Here is a 19,921-nt window from a genome sequence, read left to right on the forward strand (position 1 = left end):
GCTGTCAAAACAAAAGTGTCAACAAGGGCAATGCGCAGCTGCCAGGTCAGGTAAACAAACACCTGTAGGGCTTTTAGAGAGGTAAACAATGTCTTTGCGCAGATGCCGTATATGTCAACGCAGGCGTGGATGAAGCCTAGAAGAGTCCAGCTAGGAAAACATCGAGAGTATGCTGGAATGTCTCACTCTTACAGCCGGAGAACAAAGGATGAACTCATCGCTGACACAGAACTGTCAACGAAACGTCAGATTGGCCAAGACAGTATACAGAGAAAAGTTTTTTACACACACAAAAATATTTTCCACACGCTCCAACTGAACGCGAAAAAGTGTTTTCAAATGTTTCATTTGAATAATTGAGAGCCGAACGTTTTGCAAATTGAAAATCGTGTTGAAAAGTGAAGAATTATGCATGTGAAAGGCCTCGGCAGGTGGCCAGAGCCTAGCTAACGGGTTGCAGTAGAAGAAAAAAAATAAAAAGCTAATTTTAGCCTAAATTATATATGTCGCGTTCGATCATTAGACGACGACAACAGCAGCAGCAAGACCAGCAGCAGCAGCCAAAAGTTCATTTAATTAGGAACTATGGCCTGGTCCTATGGAAGGACCTGGTGGCATCTCTGCCTGAGCCTTCTACTCTGTGTGTTCATCTGTCAGGCTCCGGGTGTCAATTTGCTGCCTGGCGAGAAAATCAACTACAATCTGTAAGCCAGCACGCAAGAAAATGGAAATGAAAACCTTTTAATACTAATTAACTGAAATTTTGGCATCTTTAGCGTTCATTCTTGGGCAGACAAATTGGGCATGGAATTGTTTCATCTGGGTGATTTTATCACACGTCGCAAGGAGGTGCAAGAGGTGAGTACTATTGATTTTTCCACACTTCTTACAACCCCCCACCCTCCCAACAAGCAAGTTTGTATACGTATGTGTGTGTGTGTGGGGGGTGAAGTCGGTTGAGGTCGGGCGGTTTGTGGCTTGGAGGGAGGTAGGTTACTCGTATTTGGGTTAAAGGCTGGCCAGGCAATTATATGAAATGTATTTGGCTGCTGCTGCTGCTGGGCTGCTGGCGGCTTTTTATGAGGTCAGTTCCTTCTCTACTGCGTAGGATAGACAGCAGCTGCCTTAATTTATTTTTAGGCAACGCAATTGGATTTTCGAATGAAATAAAAAACCCAGCTAAAAATATATTATTCATACATATAGGCCAATAAATTATTTACCACTGGTACGTCATAATATTCCCCGCTGTTCACACTCTGGCCACATGTGTTCGAAAGAATGTTCTTGACTTTGCTTTTTCAAGTGCCAACATTTCAATGGTTTCTCAATTATGACAACTTTTGAGCGCTTCTTGAAGGGTAATGGAAATTAAGTACTTGAGTACTTCCTGGTTAAACTATTCATATTTATGCTTTCGTATCAGCAATTAGTAATTAAAACAGAAAAGTAAACAGCGGTAACATTTGATAAAAGTAACAGTTGTTTTGGGTTACACTTGTAATTCCCAACTGATTCAAGTAAAAGGAGTGTACTCTACTGGCAACGACAATAAGGTCTTTTAAAGAGGCAACTGGGCGTTGTAATAGCTCTATTTCCTCACCTTTTTTTGATAAATTAGAAAATATATAGAGACTTAGGTTAAATTTTACTTGCAAATAAATTCCACTTTTATCTAAAATTTTCTTATCAAAGCTTGTCATCTTTCCCCGGCTGTAAAAGAGGCATTACCCACTCACTTAAAAAATGTCTTTCCTAATTTTTATGTTGGCTAAACTGTCGAAATTGCCCACAACTCAAAAAGTTGCAATAATACCGAAAATTTAATTAGATTTTAGAAAACTTGTATCAGGCATCTATAGAAAACTGAATACTTATTGTTAGATTACATATTATTTTCTCACGAGTTTTAATGCAGATCGTTTCGATCGAAACTAAATGACATAGTCATTCGATTCAAGTAGACCTAAATTTGTGAAAAATCCTTTAAAATCAAAAGTATTTAACACTGAACGATGTTTTTAAATAATCCTGGACTGACACCATTAACAAATAAGAGTCAAGGTACTTTTGTTTTACTCCTAATAAAACGTTTCATTCTTTGATTCACAGAGTTTCAAAGAAGCCAAGGTAGTCTCACGAAATGGAGCCTCCATAGTCGATTCAATGGCCAAAGAAATTGAAATGATGATGGATCTGAAAGTGAGCGCAGTGCGTGTAAGTAGAAAACATTGACTCTTCTCTTATTTATCAATCCTAATCGTGTGTGATATTTCAGCGCATTATGGACACGGCAGAGAATACAGCTTTGTCGCATCAAAACGATATGGCCGACAAAATGTTCTCGTATTATAATGCAAAAGAAATGTTGGAGCCTAATGATCCGATACCACCAATACCCACTCCGGCACCCGATATGGATAAGGATATTGGTGAACCATTGATCTATGTACAACCGAAAGTTTTGGAGCTAACACCAAGACCGGAATTCCATAATACGGCGGTTAACTTCAGTGTCAGTTCGGTGCATGTGCCGGTGAATGTGTTCGATCGAGGTTTGAACTAATGCTCACATACTATGCCATAATCCATGTCTTTTCTTCTCTATGCTCTCTCTCTCTCTCTCTAATTCTCTATTACACTGCGTGTTGTTGTCTATATCTGTTGTCTATTTGTATATGTCTATATCTATGTAAAAGCTTTCAATGACACAAAACACTCTAAGCACACCACCAACACCACCACCACCACCTGCAATATTACCACAACCACTATGCGTCTCTGTCTAGCCCAACAAGTAGATCTTAAACAAAACGCTCGTCTCGTAACTTTTATTCTAATATGCTAGTTAGTTCAATCGTTTTGAAAATCGTATTTCTTTATTTCATCTGTCGTATGTTGCGCCTACTTTTTCTTTTTCAATTTCCAAACCGCTTGAGTCAATGCGCGCCAAAAAAAAAAATAATAATAATAATAATAATAAACGCAAGCACACAGCAAGCAATTCAATGCAATTATCCTCGGCCACAACTGTACCTAATGTTTATGCAGATCAGAGATGGGATCGACATTTAACTGACGCTACTATCGAAAATATTTGAAAGAACTACAGGGAATTGTCGAGGAAATCACAGTAGATCTATTCTGTGATAATCCAATTTACAACTTTTTAAGAAGGAAATCTTAGAACCACTTTAGTGATCCAGGATTTAATAGTATTTCGACTAAACTTCGAAATCATAATGTAGATAAGCGATCGTCATGCCCACAGTTATATTTTTACATGAAGTAAGAATCTTTTTCTTGCTTTATTCTGAAAAAAGAGCAAAAACACGAGCCGAAGACACATTGCCGAAAGCTTCACGAGCATAACGTGTGACGGCAGCGCTACGGCAGTCCTTAGGCCTATGTAGGGATGCTCTGTATAGTGACTACGCTAGTAGAGTCGTCAAGAAAGTCATCTTTTGATCGGAATGGTTAAAATTACTTAGAGCACTGAAATATCGGAATCAGAATTGTATGATCCTTAGAAAAGTTCAGTACTAACTACTTTTTTGTACCAGAGGCCTACAAATTCCTGAACCAGAAATCAAAGTTTGCTTGTTTTTCAAAGATTACGATCCGTTACAGCTGATTTTTTTTTCCAAATGTTATTTAAAAGTGCAAGAATAGATGTCTTCTATGCCTCTTTTTGAAGCTATGTAGCATTTACAAATTTGTTTTAACCTAATAGCTATAAACAATAGTTGAAATTATGATCTTTGTTCTTTCAAATAGGCATGGGGGTCGGTTTATATTTCTTGACCTGAGTATTCAACAGTATCTTTCTTGGCACTTAAACAATACAGATTTTTAGTTCATCAATTCAAAAGTTATTCTAAAAGTTCCGCAAGATCGGTAAAGGTTAAAAAATAGCAAGTTATGTTAGGCCTTAGTATCCTATCTCTGAGCACAACTGTACCTAAATGAACAATTTAAGAGCTGCCGTCGATGTTGCATTGTGTACGTTGCTGTTGCGCATGCGTAGGCGCTGTGAATGTTTTATATTAAAATGCCGACACGCGGAATGCTTTGCCAAAAACCGTACAACACCCAACTAAGCCACTTAAACACAACAATAACAACAACAACAGTAACAAGAGTAAACACACAGAGCACACCAAAAATGAAACCCAACCAAAAAAAAACCAAACAAAGTAAACTTAAATGAAAAACCATTAAACCACCGCCTGCACCGCCTTGTGCTATGTCTTGAAATTAAAAACATAACAAAAATCGTACAAATTTCATTAATAGTTTAAGTTTTGAAAACCAAACCAAGCCATTTCCCGTCACTAAGAAAAAAAAAAAAAGAAAAAAAACAAAAAGTCAACTAATCTATATATTTCTATATAAATTTTTCCCCTTTTTCTTTGACATAAATCGAAAACCGAATTCATTATTGTGAAAAAAAAACACTCATCACGCACACCAAACACCAAAATACACACCAAACACACACATCACAACACAGCATCGGATGTTATAAAAGCTATTCAATGGTCGGAGAATTTGGATCAAATATTTCGTGATAATTACAAAAACGATCCAACATTATCGTGGCAATTTTTTGGCAGTTCTACTGGCTTTATGCGTCAATTCCCTGCATCGAAATGGAAAAAGGACGTACCGGTTGATCTATATGATTGCCGTTTACGCTCTTGGTACATGGAGGCGGCGACAAGTCCAAAGGATATTGTTATCCTAATGGATGGATCTGGTTCAATGTTGGGACAGAGGCTAGATATCGCAAAGCATGTTGTCAATACGATACTCGATACATTAGGTACAAATGACTTTGTGAACATCTTCACCTTTGATAAGGAAGTAAACTCAGTTGTTGGATGTTTCGAGGATACACTGATTCAAGTATATACATTTTTTCTCTATAACTCTATTTAAATTTTATTTCAAATTTTTGACATATAATTTTATTTTTTCTATCCCCCCCTATCCCACCAACCCACTTGTCAAAAACAAAAACTTCTTATAAAATCAAAAAAAAACACCCATCGAATGCGGCTTCAAACATGAATCAATTCCCTTCCTCCTCTCCAAAAAACAAAAACAAACAAACGAATACGTTTAAAAATCAAACTAAAATCGAAATTCATCCAGGCCAATCTGGGCAACATACGTGAACTGAAAGAAGGGATTGAATCGTTTAAACCCAAATTAATTGCCAATTATACCGCTGCATTGACAAGAGCATTCGAGATATTGGAAGAGACAAAGTCATCGTCACGCGGCGCACAATGTAATCAGGCGATTATGATCATTGGTGATGGGGCGCCCGAGAATAATCGGGCTGTCTTCGAATTGCATAATTGGCGGGATCCGCCATATAAGCCGGTTCGTGTTTTCACCTATCTAATTGGCAAAGAGGTGGCAAATTGGGATGATATACGGTGGATGGCATGCGAAAATCAGGGCTATTATGTACATCTTAGTGATACGGCTGAGGTGCGTGAGATGGTATTGAATTATATACCGGTTATGGCTAGACCCTTGGTATTGGGTAGGCATGATCATCCGGTTATATGGACGCAGGTTTATGCGGATATTGAGGTTAGTTTTTAGTTTAATAGGTTTATCTAATACTCTCTAGTATGTACATGATTTCCAAATCAAAACAAACAATGAAACAAACAAACAAACAACAACTACAAACAATCGAAAAAAAAAACACCAAACTTTGCTATGATCTAGGATACCAAGCTCTCTGACTATTTGTGGGATATCAAACAATGTGAAGAGCAGAAGGCCGATGTATTGGAATATTGGCAGGTTCAGGATCGTATGCTCCATCCCAAAGAGATGGCCAGACGTGCCTATCGAAGGACCAAGGAGGTAAGTAAACTAAATAGATTATTATAATTCTATTCTATTCTCTCTAATTCTTGAATTTAAAAGTCAAAGCAAAGTCAAATGAGCTAATTCCTCTTAAATACCAAGATTTGGTTCTGTTAGCCACAGCTTAATTTTAATCTTATTTATTTATTTATAAACTGATTGGACAGTGATTGTAAATTACTTTCTAGCTATAGCTACTAGGCCTTAAGATAGATTTCAATCTTATTTTTACCAGGTTTTAAAGTATTCAATCATGTATTATAAATTTAGAATTATTAGGCGCAGCCCTACAATAATTTTTATGCACCTTTCACCTATTTAGTAATTAATAATTTCTGAATTATTTGAGGGATAAATTTTTGGCACATTTTATATGTATTTAATGCTTCAGACATGCAAGTGTCTTTTAAAGAAAACTTCAAGTTTCCGTTGGAATCATAGTTAATTGAAATTGCTAGGATTCAAACATTTTTATAGTTTTCCATTTAGAAATCAAACCTTGCATTTAGCCAGCTCGATTAGTCCATTTATGTTTTGTCAAACTGGTTATATTTTTGAGATTTTTAACAAAAATCCATTTTCGCTCTTCTTCTGTCAAAACCGTATGCTCCCAGTTAAAGTCAGATTGTAATTACACGAAAATTATATGAATTAAAAACTATTCAAGTATCAAATAAGGTGGAACTGATAAAATACACAGGCTGACATTTTCGAGGTCATGAAAAAGTGTTCTAAGTTCAATAGGTCTTTTATAGTAATTTGGGGATGCTGATCACAGTTTTAGTTTTTGCCCATCACGTCAGGATTTCGAAAAAAAATGCGTTGGAATTATTCAAAATGGCCTCATTTTTAATATTTTCTTCAATAATATAAGCAAATTATTATACTCTAAACGTTATTATTTTAACCTATTAATATATTAGGTATGATTTAAACGCAATTTACACAAAATCAAAAAGGCGTTTCTTTGTTATCATGCATAATATCATACACACCAAAATGAGTAAAACTCGAACCAAAAGTATGCTATAGGGATTAGAAGAATTTGCAACCTGTTAATTTCAAAGAATTATTGTAATTGTATGCATCACACAAATTGTTTATTAGTAATGTTGGCAAACAACAGTTATTTTTCTTAAACAAGAAATTCAATATTTAACTTTATATAGTATACTTTTGGGTGCCTATTTTCCAACCCTAGATGCCCTAATTTCACAAAATCTAAATGTGCTGAACAAAAACTGAGTATGCAGTCAGAATCAGCGTATCCGAATTAGTTAAAAACACTTCTCAGGTTAACGTCACCGAAAATCATGTCGGCCTGTGTTATTATTCTAAGAAAAATAAAAAAAGAAGATCTTTGTTAATTATTAGAATTAACAGAAGTAATTACTTAAAATAATCAAATTCCAGTTCTGAAATCTGTGTAGGGAGATTTCTTATTGTAATTACCTCTAAGCTGATTTGCTAAGTTTATGATCTAACCATGTATATCTTTTTCAAACCAAACCAACCAAAACCAAAATTTTCTGAAAGTCTTCTTAAACTAAAGTTTATTTTCGATTAATTTAATATATTTATTTTACTTTAACAGTCTTGGAACCAGCCTGTTGATTCAAATGTCTATCAATTCATGACCACCGTATCGATGCCCATTTACGATCGACGTGAGAATGCGGTAAGTAAGAGTTATAGGATAATTGCGTGATCTATGTACCTACATATATAGAAAACACGCTCTCATCATCTTATAAACTGAAAATCAAAGAAAGAAAAAAGCACAGAACAAATTTTTAGCTCAAAATATGAAATCAAGAGAATATTACGACGGATCGACACGTCGCAACGTTTGCCATATCGCGCTCATTATGCTCTGTCTCTATCTCTATATCTCTCCCCTCCCGACCTTCTCCTGCCAATCCAAAAAATTAAGATCAATCCTCAGAAAAAGATAAATCTAAAAAAAAAAAAAAAACCAAATCAAATCTCTATCTATATAACAAAAAAAAACTCACTATATACTACCTCTACTATATATTAATATTTTATGCGTTATATTATATAACACACAATTTACCACCTACTACCTACCTATTACTACTACTACTTATTACAACAACAACAACTACTACTATCAAAACTATACACAACTATACCACAGAATATCACCGAAGAAGTTTTAATAAATGAAGCACTCTGGGAATTGCAAACACGTGAGGTACAAACCAATAATGCCAAATTCTAACAAAAAAAAATCAGTAAAAAATTAAAATTCGAAAAACCCAAAAAAAATTGTATTAAGTACTTAATTTGAGAAAACCAAAAAAAAAAAAAGATATTTTTTGCGTACCAAGTAATTTTACTGCTCTTAAATGAAAGTTTTTATATACCTACATACATACGCCAATTAATTGCATATATTCGTATTTGAAATCTATCTATATATCTTATATATATATATATATATATTTATATATATATACCAACTACCTAACTACTACTACTTATATATAATTACTTACTAAAAGTAAACAATTTGTTATACTTTGCGCTACATACATGCATACCTTAAAAAATTGAATTCAACCATATTTAACCAATACTACTCTATTTATATATACATACATATATATTTCTAGAGTTAAATAAGTACTATAATCGTAAATCAAAATTTTTAGCTATATACGTACATGATCTAGGATCATGTTTCTCGTGTGTTCTTATAACTAGGCTCAATCGATTTATTAAAAACAAAAAAAAAAATCACAAATTTTTGTATACAAATTCAATTCGATTGGTAACGTATTTTAAACGATATATAGATTACATTATTATATTAACTTTCTTATAATATAAAAACGTTATACAAATATAATAATATCTTATATATTATATATATCATATATATATAGCTATGCCTAGAGTTTTCAATTACTGTAGCATTTTCCGTAGTAGAATTTTATAAACATTTGTTTCAAACAACCAAACCAAAAACCAATTTATATATATTAACAAACAAAATTGGTTAAAAATCGCGTTCGTATAGAAACAAAAAGTATGTAAACCTCTTAATTCCCTCATCCCTTCCAAAAATCAAAAACTAACTAACTATTTAACCCCAAGTGTGTTAGCATTACTATAATCGTATATCCAATTGATGTTTTAGTAATTGGAAACCCCCCAAAAAAAACCAAAAACCAAAACTTAGGCTAGTGCTGGAGGCCCTATAGAGCACACTGGACAATCCACAACAACAACAACAAAAATACAACCAACTAATCAACATATTCCTCAAAACCAAAATCACACTAGAAACAATCCACAAATACAAAATGGAAGGCCATCGTTTATTTAATCTTGTTTTTATACCCTTCATATGATGAAGAAGAACAAAGTAGTAGAAGAAAAAAGAGCAGACCCCCACAGGACAATGGAACTCTCTCTCTCTCTCTCTTGCTCCCTCTATCTATCTTTATCTAGCTCTTAGCCCTATTGTACTTCTTCAACTAGCTATCACTTTCACCTTTTATTTCTTTCTCTCTACTCTACTGTGTCCAAAAATGATTCAGAATCTGTCTCAAAATCTTTCATATTAACTTTCAGAATATTCAAAAACCGTATCCTTAAATTTACAATAGTTTTTCCAACGAAAACAACAACAAAATAAGATTTTTAACCAGAAAAATTGTTAAACTAAGATATCTTTAAGACTACAAACTCCCTAAGTCTCTTCTCAGTTAAGTCAAGAAGGAAAACAAAGACAGAAGATATAACCTAAAACAAGGACAATCATTCTTAAAATACTTTGGAATACTTCAAGACCCAAAACATACTGAAACATTTTGAAACATTTTTTTTTTTACATATCCTGGATTATGTGTTTTTCGACACAGTAGTGAATCGACGTTAACCTTATTTAAGTTTGTGTTTTTTGAGTTTAATTCCAAACTAGTTAATTGATTGATTTTATATAAAAAAATACCAATTCACAGCTCATTAATCTAACGACCGATATAAATCCGGCTGCGAAAATAAATCTTCAAGTTGTGAGTAAAATTGTTTCTAAAATTCAATTCAAACAACAACTGCAAGCAAATCTAAAACTAAACAAAAAAAAAACAAAAAAAACATCAATAACAACAAAAAAAAGTAAAATTTTCTTCCAATTTTTGTATGGCATGTTTTTGCAAAAAAAAAAAATATATATTATTATTCTTTTCTTTTTATTTTTACCATTTTTGGCACCTCTCTCTAAAAAAAAAACGCCCATTAACCATTTTTCTTGGTTTTGTGCTTCACCAAATTTTTATTCTTTATAATTTGATTTTCGTGTTGATCCCTTGTCTCTCTCTCTCTCACTCTCTCTCTGTCTCTATATATATATTAATATATATTCTGTATCTGTGTAAAAGAGCTTCGCTAAGAAATGCTGTTGTTTAAAAGGGCACTTAATAACGTCTGTCAAATTATTTTAGGTCACCTGCAAAACAAATTCTACTAACTGCCTTTCGTCAATAAAAAAATTTGTTTTCTTTAGCTGCAAATGATCAAATGTTTCGCTCTCTCTCTCTTTCTCACGCTCTCTCTGTCTCAATCTCTATATATATATAATATATGTAGAACTATATATAATACACAAATAATAGTGTGAAGGGTATAAAAACTGTGAAGCAAAAATTTAAAAAACACACACAAACACACAAAGAAAACAACGCAAACAAACATCACACACACACAACTGTACCACATTTTGTGTCAAAAAACAAAAGCCCTATTCACACCCACCCATTTCTTACCACACTCCACAAACTCCAAAAAAAGCCCACTATACACTTTGACTTTGTAAACAGCTTTTTACACAACACTTTTTTAGTTGATTTCTTCTAATACCTATAAAAAGCTGTACATTATTTCAATAACCTTGCTATATAAATTTGTCTATCTAATGTGAATTATATACATTTTCGATCAGGTTATATAGTTCTCAATTGATATGAGCATGTCTAACTGTATATCTGATTGCAAAGAACACTTGTTTTCCAGTTCATTATCAGGATTTCTAAGTATGTACTAGATCTTATGGCTACTTTGTTGAAGGAGAAGTTGTCTCAAGTTTTCTTTACAAAATGGTCGTCTAACTTAAGAAAAAGATGTCTAAAGATTTCTGAAGACTATCTTATATCTATATTGTCTTACATGTCAATACTCTGTATACAAAATTTGAAGAAATTTACTAAATATATTATCTAAAGTTATCGAGAAACATAATTTACTGTATAACCTAAGTTCCGTATGAATTTCACAATCATTTCAAAATGTGATTATATAGGTACTGAATCAGTACTACTGAACACATACGAATCTTTTTGACTTTTTTAAACTTGCATTTCAACGATTTACACTATATAGCAGAATTTCCACAGTTGATGGATCAAACATAAAGCTTGCAAGGCTATTAAAACTTCGGCAGTGCCGATATTATCCCAGTCCTTTCTGAATCTTTTTTTTTTCTTTATTCCTAAGTTTTGTTTTTTTTTTTCTCAAATCTCTATATACATATTTCGTACAAGCCGCATACTAATACATACATACATACTCGTACATACATTCGTACATACTTACATACATTCTGTACATCATTTCTCGCATATACATACGCTCTTAGTACTACTCTTCTGCTAGCCATGTAAATTAGCCGCAATTTGAAATAAAAACTTAATAAAAAAAAAACAAACAAAAATCAAAGAAAAAATTTGCAAAACTAAAATTTTTTTTAAATTCTTTTGTAATTGTAATTTCAAACATCAATTAAAATTTTTGTAGAACAACTGAAATTGAAAGTAAAAAAAATAACAAAAATAAGCTGCTTCTTCATATATTTGCATATAAACATTGTTTCCAATTCTTATTCAATTTTTTCTTTTGGTTTATTAATTTTGTCTTTGTGAAATGCCTTTTTGAAGTGTAAGCTGAAAAAAAAAACAAAAATTTCTGTTTTATTAACTAGCATTCATTTTTCAGTATTTGCAAAAATTAAAAAACATAACAAAACATATAACAAGATAAACATAAAAATTCTCTGTACTTGTAAAACATTTTGATAATGTCCTTTTTCCCCCAAAAACTTAATGTCTTAATACGATATTTGATCAAATAACTTCTTTGCATTATCTTTTTGTTAAAAACTTTTCGCAAAAAAAAAAAAAAAAAAATTAAACAAACCAAAAAACCAAACCTTTCGTAACATACACAGACAAGAATTGCCAATATATTGGGCGTGGCTGGTACCGATGTGCCCATTAATGAGATTAAAAAATTGCTATCGCCATTTATGGTAAGTGTAAATGGGACATAACACGAAAGTTCCTTAATTTTAATTCTAATCATATCATTTTTCTTTAGCTTGGCGTAAATGGCTATGCGTTTATAGTAACCAATAATGGTTATGTACTATTCCATCCAGATTTTCGTCCAATTGTAAGTATAAATATTTAAAAATTAGACGTATTTGCATTAAAGTTTTTTATATAGTTTCAAGGTTATATACTAAAACCAGCTTACAATAGCGTTGATATGATTGAAGTCGAGCTATTGGATGATGATCGACCCCCTAGAGATTTTAATCCAGTGCTAATGACGGTAAGCATTGTTTTAATTAATATATTAAAATGATAATTAATGAGCATTTTAATATATGCAGATACGAGATTCCATAATAAATCAATCGACTGGCAGCAAATGGATGTTGGTGAAAAATCATTTCGATGAAATGGTAAGTTGCTTTATCAGAAACCAAATTTTTGAACTGATGGATTTGTATATATTCTTTATCTATTGGAAGTGTGTAAATACATTTCTGACGTGATAAACTTCGTGAGGTTAACTTACTTAAATTATTTCTCCTTTAGAAACGTGTGGCTCGCATTAAGCGTCAATATTATTGGACAGCCATAAAGAACACTCCATTCACTTTGGTCATTTCATATCCAGAGCAATATGGTGTTAGTCGCATGGATATACGAGCCGAACAGGAAATTCATCGTATTAATATCAAGGGCACAAATATACGCAGCTTCTTCGATGGCAAACGTTGGAAAATCCATCCCGATTGGTCAGTTGATTATCCAATACTCTCCAATTATTTGAATTAATCAAAGTATTATCTTCTTATTGTAGGCTATTTTGCAAGCACAGCAACAGGACATTCAGAACGCCCGAAACAGAATTAATGTTTTTTCTGGAGCGTATGTCTGAGCCTGGCTGGCATTGGCCAGCGAGTCGAAGCGCTATGCCCCCAGAGCATGCGGCGGCCATGTTTTGTAAGTATACCCCCCTCGTCCCCCTTTACACCCCATTCCGACCCATTCCCATTAGATTCTCCATCAACGAAATTTACGCTTTGAGTTCTATTTTTCTATCAATCTCTACTGCTTTTTCGAAAACTTTGTTATGCATTTTGTGTTTGAAAACCGACAAAAAAAAACCAAAAAAATCAAAAACAAAAACCGAATCTCATGCAAATTCACAGCTAACAACTCATCAACTGGCCGCTATCCATCAATCAATGATAAAGAAAGCTATTATTGTGAGTAACAAAAGATCGAAAGAAAAAAAAAACAGAATACAAAAACAACTCATCCACCACAAATAGCACCAAATTTAATCGTTTCTCAAATTTATTGCACTTGCACTTAAAATTAAAAATAAAAAAAAAAAAAAAACAAAATCTAAATCTTAAAAGACTAAAAATCTTAATTGGATATGCCTGTTAAATGTAGTTGAAAATGGAAAACTACTTAGGTTTTATTTCTCTTATTTAAAGGCAAATTTAAAAACACAAATTTAATTAAATATAAGACAAAAAATATTTAATTAAATTCTATTTTGCCCATTTTTTGTATTAGCTGAGGAATTTGCACTGTAAAAAAAATGAACCCAACAAGTTTTCTGCATGTTTCACAATGATTTTTTATTTTTATTTCTTAAGTAAGGCTGTTTCTATTAAATAATTATAAGTGTGTTTCAATATCTAAATTAAATAGGCTTACTTTTTCTCATTTTTCTCAAAGGTCTCTAACTTTTCAGAAAATAATTACATAAACTAGTTTATTATCAAGTTTATGTGCTTAAAATTCCTGAATTTTCATGATGGTCCATTAATTAATATATATGTTTTATATATATATCACTCACTCAACAATAAAATTGTTTGCCTTTGGCTTGTCTTCGTTTCGTCTTATCGTATCCTCTCAGTTTTCCAACTGTTCGCATAATTCTTAAAAGATAAATCCTAAAAGTATGCATTACTTTTGAAAGCAAACTGTCTTTATTCAAATAGTGTTGATTTAGCTTTATAGAGATTCTGATTCATTCCGATTAAAAACTAACCCAGTTTTATGAATCAAACTAAATTGTCTGTCTAAATGTTACCGAATTTTTGAAACACTTCATAAGATTCCTGCTGGAATGGATCTGATGGATGAAATTTGTATAAATTACATAATGTTTGTTTTAAAACCTTTATTAACAATATTTTTGAAATTTTTTCAAAAGTTTTTATGCCATTTGAAACATATGTAAAGGAGTAAAATAAAATTTCGTAAAAGTCTAATATCAAAGTTCTGCAATAACTTCTATTACACGAATAGACAGGAGTTTTGTGGTGGATCCAGGGGGTAATAATAGGGTTATGAACCTACCCCAAGGCAGTTTTTAGCTTTTTGGATACTAGAATTTTAAACACGATTTTCGATTTCCCAAGTACACTTACTTATATTATCCAGTGTCCGAGGTAAATCATATTTAACCAAATCAAGCGTAAACCCTTGGCAATATAAAAATTTTTAAGTAAGGTATGACGACATATTAAAATACCTATATAAAGATACTATGATCCTGTTCCTGGCCTCCTGTGTTTTGTCTATAATTTATCTAAATGAGTAGTCCAGCTTATGTATAAATAATTATTTCACCTTAAGTACAACTAAATGTAGTTTTAAAATGTAAAATATAGTTTGATTTCTTTCATAAACTAATTCGATTTGAATTTATGTTCCAGGCGATCGCCAGTTAATGCAAGCCTTAGTTTTCGATGCCCGTGTCACGGAATGGTTTTCCAAGAATACAAGTTTCAATTCGAAGGACGATAAAGGGTAAGTTCACTACAAAGCTGAGAGAAAAATGTTTTTTTTAGCACCAAAATCAACTCAAAAGTACAGTCAACGCCAATACAATACATCTATGTAGTATCTATTATATAGTAAATGTATGGCCAAATTTGCTGACTTTAAAAAATAATTAGGAAAGTCAGTCGTAACAGCACATATTAATCTCAATATTATCATTTCTATGTACGCCTTTCTTTTTCTCACATTTATTTGCAATGTTTTTTATCTGATATATCGTAATATATCGTAATGTCTTTTTTGCACCCCCCAAAATAAACAACAACAACAACAATATAAACTGCAAAATCTTTGTAACTTTTCCCCACAAAACAAACAAAAATAAACCAAAATCAAACTTTTAATCACAAAACATAATGCCTTCCCATATATATGTGTATATTTATATATATATATTTTTGTGATATATATGTAACAACTACAACAACAACAACAACAAATACAAAATACTTATATCTAGCACAAGCGCATCAAGCCCAATAGCCGTTCTAATGGGTTTGCTGCCAAGGTAAACTCTTTCTCTCTCAATCTCTCTATCTATCATGAACTATCATTATATATATCTATAGAAACTACTATATAAACTACTATCTAAGAAAATAAACTGATAAATTTGTATTTATTTTGCCCTATATATATTCATATATGTAGAAATGAATTCAAGCAGCGTTTCGGTGTGACTGTTGCCTTTTTGGCCACACACAGTGGACTGACCAGATGGCATGAGTTTCATTCAAATATGCCCGAAGAACCGGGAGTTGGGTAAGTTTTTTTTGTAAGCTAAACTCAAAATGATTTAATTTGCATACTCTTTTGTTTTATAGAGAAACATTTAGCCAGCATAATAAGCGTGCCATTGATGAGATATGGTATAAACGTGCTGTAGATCAGCATTTTATAAGGGAGGAAAGTTTTGTCTACTCTGTACCCTTTGATGCTGGCGGTAAATATGATCTAACTAAGCCATTTTAAGTGCAAACTAAAGTTCTTATCTTTTATTTTCAGAAAGCAACTCGGAAATTTTAGTCACTGCCAGTCATGCCATATTTCATAACGAAGGCGGCAAATCGGCTCCAGCCGCTGTTGTAGGCTTCCAGTTTCAGCATTCGGCACTTTATAAACTCTTCCATAATATCACAGGAAATGTAAGTAAAATCATCTACGATAATATGCAGTTTCTCCAATTTCTTATCTTGTAGGCCTGTGCTGTGGATGACAAAGACTGCTATATACTGGACAATAATGGCTATGTGATCATCTCATCGCGACAACATGAAACTGGTCGCTTCTTTGGTGAAGTGAATGGAGCCATCATGAAGCGTCTGGTGGAGGAGAAGGTCTATAAGCGAGTGATTGTCTATGACTATCAGGCAGTGTGTTTTGACTCCAAGAACGATAACAATGCATCCAATACACTGCTCTCTGTAAGTTAAATCTTATAAAACTTTTCATTGATCTTATGGTTAATACTCTTTCTTTTTGATTTTGGCAGCCTCTTTACCATGTGATGCGTTTGGGCAAATGGCTGCTGCATACAGCGCTGTGGTATATTGTGCAACTAGTGCATTGGACACCCGGAGTGTCGGCCTATAGTGAAATGTATCTTGATATGAATGGCACCGAACCGGAGCCAGAGCATGATGATAATAGCCAAGTGAAGAATACAGCTTGGTTGCGTTACTTAACACTGCATCGGACGCGTCTCAAGTCGTGCGATATGCAGAGGGAGTTGTACACATTGTACAATGAGAAGGATAATGTTGTCTACAATATGACAGCGCATGCATGTGAGCGGCCATTTGTGGTCCTGCCGATACCATTTAGTAATCTCATACTGCTGGTCATCGATCAGCTATGCCCCAGGGATCCCAACCTGGTGCTAACAGTTAATCCCCAAAAGATTAACTATCATTTTGCGGTAAATGAATCGCTGGCATGCTATAAGCATGCCCGAGAATTTAATCGAGTACGTCCACAGAGCTGCATCAGTCGGCATGCGAATGTAAGTAGAACCAACAAAAATTATTATTTGGCTACAGGTTAGCAAAGTTTTAGATCTAACAGTAAAAGTGTTGAAAAGTTTTAAGCTAAAACTCCCTGGCAAACCTAATACCAAATTGACATGATTTTTATTACCCATAATAGTTTTGTAATGCTATAAAGCTATAATGCTAATAATTATCTGTGAAAAATGATAATTTGTACTTAGCGGAATATATACTTATATATGGATATATGTAGATACATATATGTACCTATGTCGAAACGATTTCCCTCTTGGTACCCAGTCAAACCAAGCAAAGTTTTCACAAAGTATTTACTTAAAAATAAGCGAAACCAATATGGGCAACATTTGTTCCTGGCCTACAATTAAAAGTTTTTACAAAAACTTCTTCTAATATTAACTTAAAATCGGATTTACTCCATGTTATAGTGATCCACTTTATGAATATACAAGTTGACAAAAAGGAGTGGAACCTAACCTAACTATATGTTACAAGCACTGGCAACTAAGGCCTTCGGCTTATTATTAGACGAAAACTACATCCATACAACAACACTAGCCTGGGACTCGAACACGGATCCTCGTTGTTCAGTTGACTAAATGACTGGACCACTTAGACAACTCATCTACCGAGGACTGCCTAAAATTTTACATTTCAAAACTTACGAAAGAAACTTCTATCACAATTTACTTTTATATCCATGTAGAAGAGGGTATTATAAAATTGCTCAAATGTTTGTAAAGCAGAAAAGGAAATTTTTCCGATTCTATAAAGTATATAAATGCTTGAACATTATGACACGCCGAGTTGATTTAGCCATGTCCGAATTTCCATCTTTCGATCCAAATGAACCTCACACTCTCAATTAGAGAGCTGGTGGAATAAAAATCGGTCTTAAAGCTTTTTATTACCTAATTGAGATTAGGTTCAACAATTTAACAATAAAGTCGGATTGCAACACTAAGATATACATATAGCAGCCATATCTCAGTAGAAATACTTTAAAATCTTATTAAAATAAACCTACTTTAAGTGAGAAATTGTATAGAAAATGCATTATCAAAATATTTCGAATACGGAACTTATTTAAGGAGATTTGATTGAAGGATTCTTGTAGTGGTCCTCGCCACAAAGGCCATAAGAACTTCAGGGATAAGACTATCTGACACTATACTATATACTAAATATATATTCCATTCTTTTGTTTCACAGGAAAGCGGCATTAAACTGTGTGGCAGATCTTGCTCGATCTATGCGAATCTCACTTTGATATTACTTTGTCATATATTAAGTCGCTGGCTCTAACGTTTAGCTTAATTTAACAAACAAAACAAAAAAAGAATAACTAGGCTATATGTTATTTTTTTTATTTATGTATTATATTATACTATATTTAGTAGAAAAGGGAAAGTAAAGAGTTAAAAAAGAAAAAGCAAACCTCAAAGTAAAACATGAATACAGTTTTTTACATCTCAATAATGCTTGAGCGCAGTTTAATATTTTCCACAAAACAAATATAAAACCAAATACCCAAAATGAGAATCTTTTCCAAATTAGTTTCTAAGTAGCTAAAAAAAACGAGGACAATGTTTCGAGTGTTGAATGATTAAATAATATATAATTATATAGTATATTATATATGTATACAAACAGTGTGTGCTCTTACTATTAATGACGAAAAAAAAAGTAGACCTTCCAAGCAACCATATACATAAATATATATATAAATTATTATAACGTATATAACATCTGTTTATTAACTACTAAATTCAAATCAGGGCCTTAAAATATATTTTAGGCTACTAGCAAATTTTTTAAAAGCACACACTGTTTAAAATATATAAGTAAATTAAAAAATAAAATGCCGACTACTGCCCAAGTGTGTATGATTTGATTGTGTGTGTGATGAGTGTGTGTGAGTGCATGTGTATAAAATCTTAATTTAAGTATGGCCACATTTGTAAAAATTATTAAGTTTATGTTTAATAAGATAAAAACAAATACGGATCAAGTAACCTATATATGAAAAAAAAAAACATTTGCAAAACCAAAAAAAAAAAAAAAAAATACCAAAAACAACAACAACAACCAGGCAATATTATTAAGTAGCTTTTGTATTATATGCTTAGCTTAGCCCAAGAAAAAAACAAAACACAACTTAAAGATAAATTACTTTTATAACAAAACTCGTTACAAAAAACCAAAACAAAATCTAGAGACAAACAAAACCAAAACAGATCAAGAAATTATAATATAAAAAAGAAAACTTAATGCTGATTGATTGATACCTAGCATAACCCACAAGTACCTATACACTTATATACATATATGAAACTTTTTATTACATTAACTTGATATGAGCCACAGAACTGAGCCGCAGATTTAAAAACCTATAACGAAGAACCGAAACAAAACAAAAAAAAAAACAAGTACTAAATAATTCTAGTTGAAATTCATGCAAAAACAAAAACAAACATAGCCACTGAAAGCTTTTCTGGCCCGATTCTAACTCTCCATCTCTCCCGCCCTTTCTCTTTCCTCAACTTTCTTGTTATCAGGCTTTCTCTATTGACATCTAATCCAATCATCTCTCAATTCAATACTTCAATCCATATTGATAGTACTTATAAGGGTTAATGTTAACTTGTGCCATTCAAACTGCCTAGAATTTGTTATAAATTTACTATTTATTAACACAGATTTTTTTTCACCTCACCTCTTAGCAAAATTTTAATCAATGCAAAAACAAAACAAAATCAACATATAGAACAATATGTTAAATCATTTCAATAAACAAAAACAAAAATCCTCTCACAGGTTGTTCTTGTTCTAATAATC

At 32.6% G+C, this 19,921-nt stretch overlaps 1 protein-coding gene across 8 annotated transcripts; it reads left to right on the forward strand.

The window, feature by feature from the left end:
* The first annotated feature begins 157 nt into the window (after positions 1–157).
* LOC6646109 (voltage-dependent calcium channel subunit alpha-2/delta-3) lies at positions 158–19,089 on the forward strand. 8 transcript variants are annotated; one of them, XM_023177977.2, is made up of 24 exons: positions 158–704; positions 777–858; positions 2,113–2,217; positions 2,279–2,555; positions 4,514–4,908; positions 5,158–5,607; positions 5,749–5,889; positions 7,487–7,570; positions 9,885–9,938; positions 12,146–12,226; positions 12,295–12,369; positions 12,424–12,531; positions 12,593–12,664; positions 12,801–13,003; positions 13,069–13,211; positions 13,421–13,477; positions 14,951–15,044; positions 15,538–15,585; positions 15,729–15,839; positions 15,902–16,020; positions 16,083–16,222; positions 16,277–16,501; positions 16,570–17,079; positions 18,296–19,089. In XM_023177977.2, exons 1-24 carry the CDS (start codon positions 586–588, stop codon positions 18,386–18,388), a joined length of 3,786 nt encoding a protein of 1,261 aa, XP_023033745.1. In that variant the 5' UTR covers positions 158–585; the 3' UTR covers positions 18,389–19,089. The 8 variants fall into 8 exon arrangements, with proteins under 8 accessions (XP_023033745.1, XP_023033744.1, XP_023033746.1 ...); XM_023177976.2 differs by lacking the exon at positions 9,885–9,938 and adding an exon at positions 8,054–8,110 and having other exon boundaries at positions 159–704; XM_023177978.2 differs by lacking the exons at positions 9,885–9,938; positions 15,538–15,585 and adding an exon at positions 8,054–8,110 and having other exon boundaries at positions 161–704.
* Positions 19,090–19,921: the final 832 nt, after the last annotated feature.

This window comes from Drosophila willistoni, assembly GCF_018902025.1.
Source record: "Drosophila willistoni isolate 14030-0811.24 chromosome 2L unlocalized genomic scaffold, UCI_dwil_1.1 Seg72.1, whole genome shotgun sequence".
NCBI lineage: Eukaryota > Metazoa > Arthropoda > Insecta > Diptera > Drosophilidae > Drosophila > Drosophila willistoni.